The following is a 12,908-nucleotide window of genomic DNA, read 5'->3' on the forward strand; positions in this document are numbered from 1 at the left end:
ATCTCAACCATTTTTGTCTCAGTGGTGCAAAAGTTGAGGGCCAAAGGTCTGCAGTCCATATGTATTTTTGTATTTTGTATTTAATCTTACCCCAGGTTTACTATTAATGTATTTTGTATTTAATCTTACCCCAGGTTTACTATTTCCCTGCCTGCACCAGGACTCCCTCAATTATCTACCTCATTCTTTTTATGTCTATCAGCAAACCAGTCTAAATCTTCTAAGAAAATATGGGGGAAGGGCAGACAAAAACCAGGCAAATCTGAAAATAAATTATATATAGGACATAGGAATGAACATGAATGAACAGTATTTTATAACATACATTTATACTTATTACGCTGTAAACAATAGTTCTCTAGCCTTCATTAATACATTTAGTGAATCTGAACAGCAAAACAAAAAGCTCAAGACAGTTAAACAGGTTGGTCATCTCTAAGACTATCTTTAAAAACTTTAGGATCTTAAAAAAAAAAGTTATTGGTAACCCTGTACTCTGAGGAAACAAAAGCTCCCAAGACGTGAGTGGATGTTAACAAAGTTGGCTGCCCACTAGGAAATGGCTCAAAACCCGTGGGCAAGGAAGGACTAATTTACCTGCTATGGAATCAATGGAAGAACGGAAATAATGGAGTGAAAGGACATAGCAAGTTTTATCATTTAAAACACAAACCTACAAAATGTTCCCCAAATTCATAATTTAATTAATGCCTGGGCAGATTCTTTAAGGTTACAAAAGAAAGTTATTTAAGCACCATATTTCAAAGATTTTTTTAAAGGATAAGTTATTATATAAATACACTTGCTAAAAATATATTCACTAGTGTGTTAATAGTTCAAAGGGGACTGGACATTGTTCTGATGCCACAGTTTCTCAAAATGTATTTAGACTCCTCTTTCAGAACTCTTTGGTGTATCTTCTGAGTATCTTCAGTGATGGCAAACTATTATCAATTATGAGAGTGAATGGAGTTTTTGGAAGCAACCTTTTATTGAAGTAGGCGATAAATCTGAGTAATAAATGTTACTGGTTATCAACTATTAATTTATACAACTACATCAGAGTGTCATTGTATGTACTATGGTTTTTCAAGATAATTGACCATTCATCTCTGCTGGTGGCAGGGATATTGTAGAAGTACTTGAGAAGATGTTGTAGTAGTACTTGAGAAGTCACAGCAATCAATGGTAAGGTTCGGCTAGAAAACCAGGCTAGAATCATGTATGTAGAAAAATGGGCAGAAAAGGAGGATTTGACATTTAAAAATTAATCTGGTGACCAGTATACTTTTATTACAAAAAATAATCCTTCTCCTTTATTAGACTATGCTATTTATAACCTGTGATCTGAAATGTGGGGCCAGGGATATGAAGATATGTCTTCATAGGAATTATGAAGACAAAATACTATGGGAAGTACAATGACAATCCTCTGGCTTCAACTGCCTGTCATTGTAAGTATGGCTGCCTTACTTGGGGACTAGAAATCTACTTAAACTTAAAAACCCACAAACTTAAGGAAAAAACAAAACTTATAAAAGTTCATCAAATGCATTTTTCTTTCCTTTTTTTTTTTTTTTTTAAAGAAGCTAGGTTCCACTCTGTTGCCCAGGCTAGAAAGCAGTGGTGTGATCATAGCTCACTGCAGCCTCCAATTCCTGAGGCTACGTTATCCTATCCTCCCACTTCAGCCTCCTGAGTAGCTGGAATTACAGATGCAAGCCACCAGGCCTGGCTTAAATGCATTTTTTTCTTTAAGAAAAACGAGAATAATCCAGTCAGTAAAGTGAAGTGTCCCAGAAAGGTAATTTTAAAAAGCAAAACTCTTATTCCTTGTAAGATTTCAAAAAATTATTCCTTATACTAGTAATGGAACCTAGAAATGAAAAAAATATATATAAGGAAACACTGAGTTTAAAAAGTCAGAGGTTTAAGTTTCACTATTTCTTTGCTGCTATCATTGGAAAATCAATGAATAATATACTCTGGAGAAGAGGTGACATCATGTCTAATACAAACTTATCTTCAGCATGGAAGATTCAAAACTCAGAGGTAAGAAAATTTGTATTATGTTGGAATAAACCCCATGCAGAATATTTATTTTGTATTTTATGGAAGTAAGTCTCTGAGAACTTAAAGAGTTTTTCTTAAAATGTATCTATCCGTACAAATTTTTTACTTTTTTTTTTTAAAGAAAAACACTTAAAGATGTAATCAGAGCATGTGTGCTAGTAATGATAAAAAAGCTCCTCCTCAAATGGCTACCTTTAACCACTTTTGATGATTCCAATTTTTACCTCATGTATTTCTGGTTTGTCAAAGTAACTCTTTTAAAAGTCAAAAAACATTTTTGGGGGGAGTGGGGGCAGGGTTTACTTATAATTGACACATAATTGTACATATATATGGGACACGGTGTGATGTCTCAATACATATATACATTGTATAACGATCAAATGAGGATAACTAGCAAATCTATTACTTTAAACATGTATCATTTCTTTGTGGTGATAACATTCAAAATCCTGTCTTCTAGCTATATTGAAATATACATTACTATTAGCTATAGTCAGTCACCTTACTATATAACAGAACACCGGAATGTATTCTTCTTAACTAACTGTGCTTGTAGACCACCTCCCCCAGCTCTCCTCCCCACTATTTTCCCCCAGCCTCTGGTAAAACCATTCTGCTCTCTACTTCTATGAAATCAACTTTTTCAGATTCCACATAAAAGTGAGATACAATATTTGTCTTTCTGTGCCTAGTTTATTATACTTAACATAATGTCCTCCAGGTTTATCCGCGTCACCACAAACAATAGCAATTTATTCTGTTTTATGGCTGAAGAATATTTTAGTGTGTGTATGTATTCTCTAGAATATTCTTCAGCCATACACACACACACACACACACACACACACACACACACACACACACACACACACACTTTATCCATTCATTTGTAGATGGGGCACTTTAAAAAAGCTAACATGTTCCTTTTGGAAGGACAAAGATATACTGCTATTTTGGCAATAGTTATCCAAATATCCTTCTCATACTCCTGAAGATCTTTCTGCTTACTGGCCTGATACGGTTTGGATTTTTGTCTCCGCCCAAATCTCATGTCAAATTGTAATCCCCAATGTTGGAAGAGGGGCCTGGTGGGAAGCGACTGGGATCATGGGGGCAGACTTCCCCCTTACTGTTCTCGTGACAGTGAGTTCTCACAAGATCTTGTTTAAAAATATGTAGCACCTCCCTCTTCCCTGTCTTCCTCCTGCTCCAGCCATGTAAGACATGTCTGTCTCTCCTTCCCCTTTTGCCATGATTGTAAGTTTCCTGAAGCCTCCCTAGCCATGCCTCCTGTACAGCCTATGGAACCACGAGCCAATTAAACCTCTTTTATTTATACATTACCCAATCTCAGGTATTTCTTTATGAGTCCATCCATTCTATTAGGATGGACTAATATACAGCTTTACCCTTTTTACAGGTTCTTGGTTTTACAGAAATAGAATACAGGTTATCTTGTGCATTTTTTTCACTCAGGTGCTACTAAAAAGCAGAAAGATTCAGTAAAGAACATGTGAAAAAACAGCCATTTATTTATAAGTCACATATATGAGTCAAAGGAGACTTTATGGCAAATATCCACACATATAAACAATAGAACATAAAGACAGTAACTTGTCAGCTTGCGAGTAAGAAACAAAAAAAAAAGAAAAAAAAAGGAAAAAAAAAGAAGACACTTATACTTACCTTTACTAAGCAATTTTTATGTCCAGGTACAGAGCCATTTACATAGATTATGTTGTGCTTTGTGTTTATTCTCCACACCTAAAGCATGAAATAAAACCAAAAATTTTAGGATATACTTGTATTAAAACAAACAATGTTATTAAAAGCTAAGGATGGAAGTTGCTTGTAAAGTAAATAATCTTATCAGTGCTTCAGAATGTTGAATAAGAATTGAAAAACTTCAAGTCCTATGGATGACTTGTAATAGAAGACCACAGCAGATATATCTTATGGAAGTAGTAGAAAACTCTCATTTTAAATAGAGATCTCTGTGACTGAATGATCAAGACTATTTGGATATCTCAAAGGACTCTGTTGGCACCATTAACAATAACAAGTGGAAATTTAATTTAATTTAATTTTTAGTTAATACTACCTTGCTGTAACTACAGGCTGGAGAAGCTGCGACCTCACCGATTCTAATTTCTAAAGTAAGGAGACTGAGTAGATGGTCCTCAAAAGACCTTCATGTGGAGAAAAAGCTTAATAAATGGGGAAGAATGATTGGTCAAAAAATGGTACTGAGAAAATAAAATATTTGGAGAAGAAATCAAGTTTGACCCATGGCTCCTATCTAATAATGAATAAATATTAAATATTACAGAAATTGAAATCACACAATGGATGAAAATATAGCAAATAGATGGTCTCTGATGAGTACAATTGTAATAGAAGGGGTAAAAAAAATCTTAGGTTTAAGTATACAAAATTTGAAAACTTCTCCTGGTCAAAATTTATATATAAAACGTATCCAAAATAGAGACTGGGAGGATATGCACCAAAATGTTTCCAGTAATTGTCTTTGGGTACTGTTCTTATGAGTAGCTTATTTTCTTCTTTGTACTTTCTACACTTTAAAACATATATGCAAACAAATATAAACATTAGTTGCTTAACAGAAATATAGTTATACAGCATCCATTATAGCATAACTCAGTTTTACTTAGATACATTTCTCATTGGTAGAGACTGAATCCAACTTCTCTTAAATACACATAAATATTTTTTATAAAAATGGATGTATATCACAATCCTTTTGTAGTGCTATTGTTTCCTCCTATTTTGATTGTCTCCCACTCTCCTTCTCCTTACCTACATCCACTTCCACACATACATATCTGATATATAATCCAAGAACCTGGTATATACCCTTCCACTCTTCTGTGATTATATGATGGCACAGCAACATACGTATGTAGAGAGCTTTTGTTCAATCTTTTACTCAATAAAGAGTATTAAAGTGAATGCTCTGAAACTTATTTTTTTCATGCAACAATATCTTGTAAAAATCTTCCAGGTCCAAGAGAGGACTACTAATTTTGTCTCTTTAATGACTGCACTTTTCATGGCTTGAAATATACACTACCATTACTACCACTATGACTACAACTAGAGTGTACACACACACACACAATTCATGTATCCTCTTTTCCTCAATAATTTTAAAGCCTATTAGAACAATGGTACATAGACACAGATTAAATACATATTCTGCTGCCTTTGCATTTAGACAATTTAGCTGTTCCTAAAAAGAACCACTTGTAAAACTTACTTTCAGTCCATACGCTGTCCTATATATGTTTCCCATTTTTCCAGGCATTTTAGTTCCAGGCCAGACTCTGCCAATATCCTAAATGAGAAAACTAAAGTTAACACTTTTAAGTACTATCAATTTTAAACAGAACTGATCAAACCACAATGCAAACTAAAAATATAAATTATTAAAATGTTTTATTTTTCCCCTATTTAGCTAGGTCCCAGTAAGGAACTACATATGGATTCAGACATATTTACTCCTAGAGGATTTCCTTTCTAAATGAGACTAGACTGACAAAATAAATACAGACTAAGAAACAGATTTAGGAGAAAAACTCAGTAACAACTGACCTAATACTGGGTAAGAATTAAAAAAGGACAAGGGCATACAGACACACCGACACATCATTCAAAGAAAAAAATGGACTGCCAGGCCTGTTTTGAACTCATCTTCTGCATTAACTGACTTAATGGACTTCATCCATATAACTGGTGCTGGGATGGTCCTACTCCTCTTTGCATTAGATGTTACTTTCCTTGATCAAAATATTAAAGGACAGAGTTAGTTATCGGAATACTCAGTTTGTCTAGCCCTGGTTTTCTCTGATTTATATAAATCTAACAGCTTCACACAGTCTCTGATTTTGGCTCTGATAATGGATGATAGTTCTGTATCTAAAGAAGCAAATCTGAATTACGACTAAAATGGAACAGCTTCTTACAATACATGAATTCTCAGAATATAAACACTTTTCCATCAGCTGCTCTCACAATAACAGGTGAAACTTCATCATGGCATTAGATATGTTTAATATGTAACCAACATATTGGTTACTTATCAACATGGCATTAGATAAATACCTCATCATGGCATTAGATATGTTTACTATGTAACCAATAGGCTTAAAAGACAATTCTGAGTATTATAGACTAAGTATCACTCTTATTCATTCTACAAATATATTCCATTATACATGACTACAATGTTCCAGTAGACAGAACTAAGGCATATACACACACACACATCCCTCTATTTCTCTGTGTGTTACATTTTTCCTTGTGTGCATGCATGCATTCCCCTCCCCCACCAAGCAGTATATGCATACTTATAGTTTGAATTCAACACTATAGGGTTCATTTTAATTTTCCCATTTTCAAACTTTAATGCCCTTTTCCAATAGTGAGAAACCTAGCTCCATTATCAATATATTTACTTATCTGCTCAATCCTACAATTCACAGAAAATTATTTCAGAATTGCTAACTGATACTAATTCAAAAGACAAACTGAATTCAACATTTGCACAAAGTACCTTTTAAATTTAGACTCAGGGTATCTACAGTCAAACTACAGATGCTCAGCTAACCTTGTGGAATATAACTAATTCTAGTCTGGCTCTGGGAAATGAGTGAGGGGCAAGGATCCATAAAAGTGTGACAAGTACTTGGAGCCCCCCGGTGTCAGACTAAAATTATGTGACTTCATATCAAGGATAGACTGAGGACTACATGTGCAGAAGTTGAATATTTAGCATTAAAAAGAGCTTCACTAGTTATACTCACACCAGTTGAAATAGCTCCAGGTCTCCTGTGGGTTTTCGTTTGACCATGCGTAGCAGGCTGGCCTTTAAATCCCCATCTTTTCACGACTCCTTGAAAACCTTTACCAATACTGAACAAAACAAACGTTAGAATTTACATAATGAAAAGAGCATAGACTATTCCCAATTGTACACTTTCCAGTACCAACGGTACACTTTATTGTTAGAGTTTTAACAAAGCTTCTTATCTAAGTAACTAGAAAAGGCTATACAAGTAAAACTGCAAATAAACATTCTTTTATCTCTGTCCTGGTCTGCACCCCTTCCTGGAGTCTAATTCTATATAAAATGATTAATTCAAGATTGTGAGACACCAGCGAGTTAAGCACAGGGAATTTTATCTGAACAGGAGTTTTATCATCCTAATCCTGTGAAGATGACACAGTAAAAATGGAAAAGCTCTAGAAGTTTCAAAGTACTTAGAACAGATATGGCAAGCAGCCATTAAGATGGAACCCAAAGATCACCACCTCCTGGTACTCATGCTCTTGCTTAATTCCCTCCCCTTGAATTTGGGTGAACCTAGTCCCTTGCTTCTAATAAATAAAATATGGCAAAAGTGATGAGATGTCACTTCTGAGATTTGGTTACAAAGAGATTGTAGCTTCCATCTTGGTACTCTCTTGCTTGCCAGGCTCTGAAGGAAGCCAACTTCCACAGTTAGTGTAAACTGTCCTATGGAGAGACAAGCCACAAGGATGTCTCCAGCTATTAATGAAGGAGCTGAGGTCCACCAATGGCCTATTACTGGGTATGAAGATAGAGTCTCCCCAGTTAGAACCCTGACATGACTACAGCCCTGGTTGATACTTGACTGCAGCCTTGGGAGAGACCCCAAGTCAGAGGCATCCAGCTAAGTTATAATGGGATTGCTGAGCACAGAAAACTGAGATAATAAATGTTTTTTACTTTAAGCTATTAAGTTTTAGGATAATGTGTTAGGCAGTAAAAGATACTAGTATAATAGAGGACTAAATAGAAAAAAATAATGCTCTAAATGCTGAACAAATTTTATTTTAGAAGATATCAGAAGGATCTTCATCTCAGGGTTGAGAAGAAACAAATGGAGAAATAAAATCAGAGAGTAATAATTTCTTACTATCTAAAATCTCCTTTTAAAATGAAATCACTCTATTTTCAAATTCTGTTAACTTAGAAGAACACCCCATGATCCAGGTAGAAAGCAAACAAAACTAAAACTCAAGCATTATTAAAGTTTGTTTCTGAAATGCTCAATATATTAGGTATAAAAGGTATGTAGCTTGAAACAACAAAGGCCATATGACAAACATACTGATGTTATGCTTTCAGCTATTCCCCTAAGATCAGGAACAAGACAAGTATGCCCACTTTCACCACTTCCATTCAACACTGCTAGAAGTCTTAGAGCAATTAGGCAAGATAAAGAAATAAAAGGTATCCAAATTGTAAAGGAGAAAGTAAAGTTGTCCCATTTGCAGATGGTATATATAGGAAATCCTAGACTCCACCAAAAAAGTGTTAGAATAAATTCAGTAAAGTTGCAGGATATAAAATTAATGTATAAAATTGGTAGTGTTTCTATATACTAATAGTGAACTATTTGAAAAAAAAATCAAGAAAACAATTCCATTTCCAATAGCTATGAAAAAATAAATAACCAGGAATAAACTTAATAATGGAAGTGAAAGATTTCTACACTGAAAATGATAAAATAATGATGAAAGAAACTGCAGAGGATGTGGGTAAATGGAAAGATATCCCCTGTTCATGAACTGGAAGAATTGCTAAAATGGCCATACTATAGGAAGTGGTCTACAGATTTAATGCAACCTCTATCAAAATACCAATGACACTCTTCATGGAAATAGAAAAAATAATCCTAGAATTCATATGGAACCACAAAAGACACTGAATAGCCAAAGCAATCCTGAGTAAGAATAAAAAAGCTGGAGACATCACACTACTTGACTTCAAAACATACTACACAAAGCTATAGGAGCCCAAAGAGCATGCTACTGGCATAAAAACAGACACACAGAACAATGGAATAGAACAGACGACCCAGAAATAAATTCACACATCATGGTCAATTCATTTTTGACAAAGGTAGCAATACCACGCATTGGGGAAAGACAGTCTGTTCTATAAATGGTGCTGGAAAACTTGAATACCCATATGTAATGAGGTTAGACCCCTCTCTCTCACCATATGCAAAAATCAATTCAAAATAGATTAAAGACGTAATGAAAAAAAAAGTATGAAACTACTAAAAGAAAATATAGGGGAAATGCTTCACAATACTGGGCTGGGCAAGTATTTTTAAATGAGACCTCAAAGCACAGGCAGCAAAAGAAAAGACACATTACATCAAACTCAAAAGTTTTTTGCACAGCAAAAGAAACAAAGAGACAACCTACAGAATGGGAGAAAACATCTGCAAACTACATCTGACAAGAGATATCTAAAATACATACTAAAAGAACTGCAAAAACAAAACAAAACAAAACAAAACAAAAACAACTAAAATAACTGCAAAGGAACTCAACTAAAAAAACCCAAATAACCCAATTAAAAAATGAGCAAAATATCTTATTTCTCAAAAGGAGACAAAGAAATGGCCAACAGGTATATGAAAAATGTTCAAAACCACTAATTATCAGGGAAATGCAAATCAAAACCACAATGAGATACCATCTTATTCCAGTTAGAATGGCTACTGTCAAAAAGACAAAAGAAAACGAAGCATTGGTGAGAATGTGGACAAGAGAACACATACAGTTAGTGGGGATATAAATTAGTATAGTGACTATGGAAAACAGTACGGAAGCATCCCTCAAAACATTAAAAATACGAAGACCGTATGATCGAGCAATCCCACTATGGGGTAGATATCCAAAGGACATGAAATCAGCATGTTGAAGAGATATCTTATATTTATTGAGCACTAATCACAAAAGCCAAGATACAGAATCAATCTAAGTGTCCAACAACAGACAAATGGATAAAGAAAATGTGGCACATATACACAATGGAATATGATTCTGTCAAAAAAAATAAAATCTTGTCATTGGCAACAATGTTAATGAAACTGGAGGACATTATATTAAGTGAAATATACCAGACACAGAAAGATAAATAATGTTGATCTCACTCACATGTGGACTCTAAAAAATGTTGCTATCAGAAATAGAGAGTGTAACAGTGATTACCCAGAGACTGGGGAGAGGATGAGGATGGGAATGAGGAGCATGGGGAAAGGTTGGTTAATAGGTACCAAGCTACAATTAGATAGAAGGATTAAGTTCTGGTGTTCTATGGTACACTAGGTATCTATGGTTAACAGTAAATTATTATATATTACAAAATAGCTAGGAAGGTTTTTAAATGTTCTCACCACAAAAAATGATAAATGCATGAAGTAACAGGTACTGTAACTACCCTAATTTGATCATTACACAATATACACACATATTAAAACATCAACTTGTACCCCATAAATACAACTGCAATGTGTCAATTAAAAATAAAATTTGTCTTTGAATATATCAGTACAAAGGACACAATGAAAAGACTAGAAAAAAAGTGCAAGACTGTACTAGACTTTAAATTTTTTTTTTTTTTTTTTTTTTTAAGAGACAGGGTCTTACTCTGCCAACCAGGCTGGAGTGCAGTGGTACAGTCATAACTCACTGCAGTCTTAAACTCCTGGGCTCAAGCAATCCTCCTGTCTCAGCCTTGTGAGTGGCTAGGACTACAGACTACAGGTGCATGCCAGCACACTCAACTAATTTTTAATTTTTTTTGGTAGATAGAGGGGTCTTGCTTTGTTGCTTAGGCTGGTCTCGAACTTCTAGTCTTGAGTGATCCTCCCACCTGGGCCTCCCCAAGTATTGGGATTACAGGTGTGAGCCACCATGCCAGGCATGTGACATATTTTTATATACTCTTAAAATGAAGATTTTTTTTTCACCTTTCACTAGATAAAACATCAACATATTTTTAACAGAGTATTCCCTAACTCCACCAATGTTAGCTATTATTATATAGTGTACTGTTCAGGTCATTTACAAAGAGGACAAAGAGAAAAAGATTATAAAAACAAACTTATTTCCACAAGGACTTTGCTATGAACAAGCAATTATCAGAGAGCAATGGATTGAAGAAAGCCTACATGAATAATACAGTTTGTTTTCGATACATCAAAAATGCACTCTAAAAATAAGGATAAGGCTGGGTGCGGTGGTACACACCTGTAATCCCAGCACTTTGGGAAGCTGAGGTGAGAGGGCTGCTTGAGGTCAGGGGAGGCCAGCCTGGCTAACATAGTGAGACCTCAAACTTAAAAACAAAAATGATACATTATATGTACAACTTAACAGGTGAATACTATCAAATCATAGGTCAAAAGTTACTTTTGTAAGAATAATTTAAAAGTAGCTTACACCACATTCTTCACATTAAGTCCGTGAACAGTGTGTATATAATTTTTTTATGTGAAAACTCAAAATAATGTGTATATCTGATCAAAGAGCTAAAACATAACACATATTAAATAAAAACCCACTATTTAGTTATGTAAACTGATTAACATCTAAGAAGAGAATAATCAAATACTTAACTGAAATTATGCTTCAGAAATTTAACAAATGTTTCCATTTAACATTGAATTTTAGAATATAATTGAAAAGTACAGTGCTTGGCAATTTAAAAGTGAAAAGGAAATACCTAAAGAGTAATCTGAACGTACCATATCATTTGGCAAACAACACTTCAAAGAAAAAAGAAGAGAGAGACTGGCAACACTAAATGAACATGTTACATTAGCCATTCTTGGTAGAAAGTTTACTGGTACTTTTGTGTTCTTAAACTGATGATCTCTTAGTTAAAAAGAGAGTGTGAAGGCATGCACCAATAGAACACATGCCAGGTGAACTACAGAAGATAATTTAGCTCATTTTAAGAGTAAATAATTGTAAGATAAAAGTGGCATCCTGAAAGTGCTAATTATCTGTTGGCTAATTACAAACTGCTTTTCAATCTAGCTCTAGAATACATCATGTGGTTATACTGTGTACAATGAGAACCTCTTCAGTAACTTTTAAACAAAAGAATAGAACACAAATAACATGACAAATTATTGGCTGGATTCAGATTAGGGAGAACAGAGTGTACCTGTTGATCCATGGGAGGTACAGGTATTTGTACTACTCTCAGTTGTCACTCAACTTGAGAACAAAAATAAAACAAAAGCAAGAAATGAATTAATCTATCCTTAGCATAGCCAGACACATTTCAAATATAAGGTTTTCACAGGTCATACAAAATAAAATCTTCATTTTACTAAAAATAATATACAATATACTTTATGTTTTATATCCCTTACCCCTTTTCTGCTGTAGTTTTTAATTAATGATAGCAGAAAAAAAATCAAATAAAGGAAAGCTTAAAGTGGAAGGAACATAGAGATCCCAATTTTAGTGAGATATATTTGAAAATTAAGAAGACACAAAAGATGTATTTTATTTAGAGTATCTACACTAAAATACAGAAATTCAGATGTATCATTTAATCCAGGAAACATTATTGTCCTTGCTTCTCAGTCCATTTCCCCTTAGTACACTTTCAGTGCACGAAGGGTAGAAACTGTGTATTATTTAGCCCTAGCGCCCTGTCTAGAGACGTCAGAGTAAAATTTTTACTGGCTATAGCTGTGTCCTGGGAAGACAGGGGATTAAGTCTCCTTTCTTATGTCCTATAGTTTCCGATTATTGTATAATGGGCATGCCTTTTAGTTTGAAAAGATGGTTTGAAGAAAAGAGGAGAAGCTTAAAGGTATGGCTAATAATCCTGCAGAAGGGAATGCACAATTTAATGTTTCCCACTGAATTCTATAAATCTCTAGAGATTCTTACTATGAAAATTGCATTCCCTTGCTATACTGTGACAAATGTCCAAACGTCTACCAGCAGACACACAGGTTTTAATATAA

General features: G+C 34.4%; 1 protein-coding gene across 1 annotated transcript in view; it reads right to left on the reverse strand.

Annotated features, from left to right (window-relative positions):
- The window catches only part of MRPL3 (mitochondrial ribosomal protein L3), a 57,569-nt gene that overhangs the window by 18,341 nt on the left and 26,320 nt on the right, over positions 1-12,908 (reverse strand). The window contains exons 7-9 of the mRNA XM_050777955.1: positions 6,900-7,008; positions 5,354-5,431; positions 3,763-3,840 (exon numbers count right to left, since the gene is read on the reverse strand). Coding sequence (XP_050633912.1) covers positions 3,763-3,840; positions 5,354-5,431; positions 6,900-7,008 — 265 coding nt within the window. The remainder of the gene's footprint in view (positions 1-3,762; positions 3,841-5,353; positions 5,432-6,899; positions 7,009-12,908) is intronic.

Source organism: Macaca thibetana, chromosome 2 (genome assembly GCF_024542745.1).
Source record: "Macaca thibetana thibetana isolate TM-01 chromosome 2, ASM2454274v1, whole genome shotgun sequence".
NCBI classification, from domain to species: domain Eukaryota; kingdom Metazoa; phylum Chordata; class Mammalia; order Primates; family Cercopithecidae; genus Macaca; species Macaca thibetana.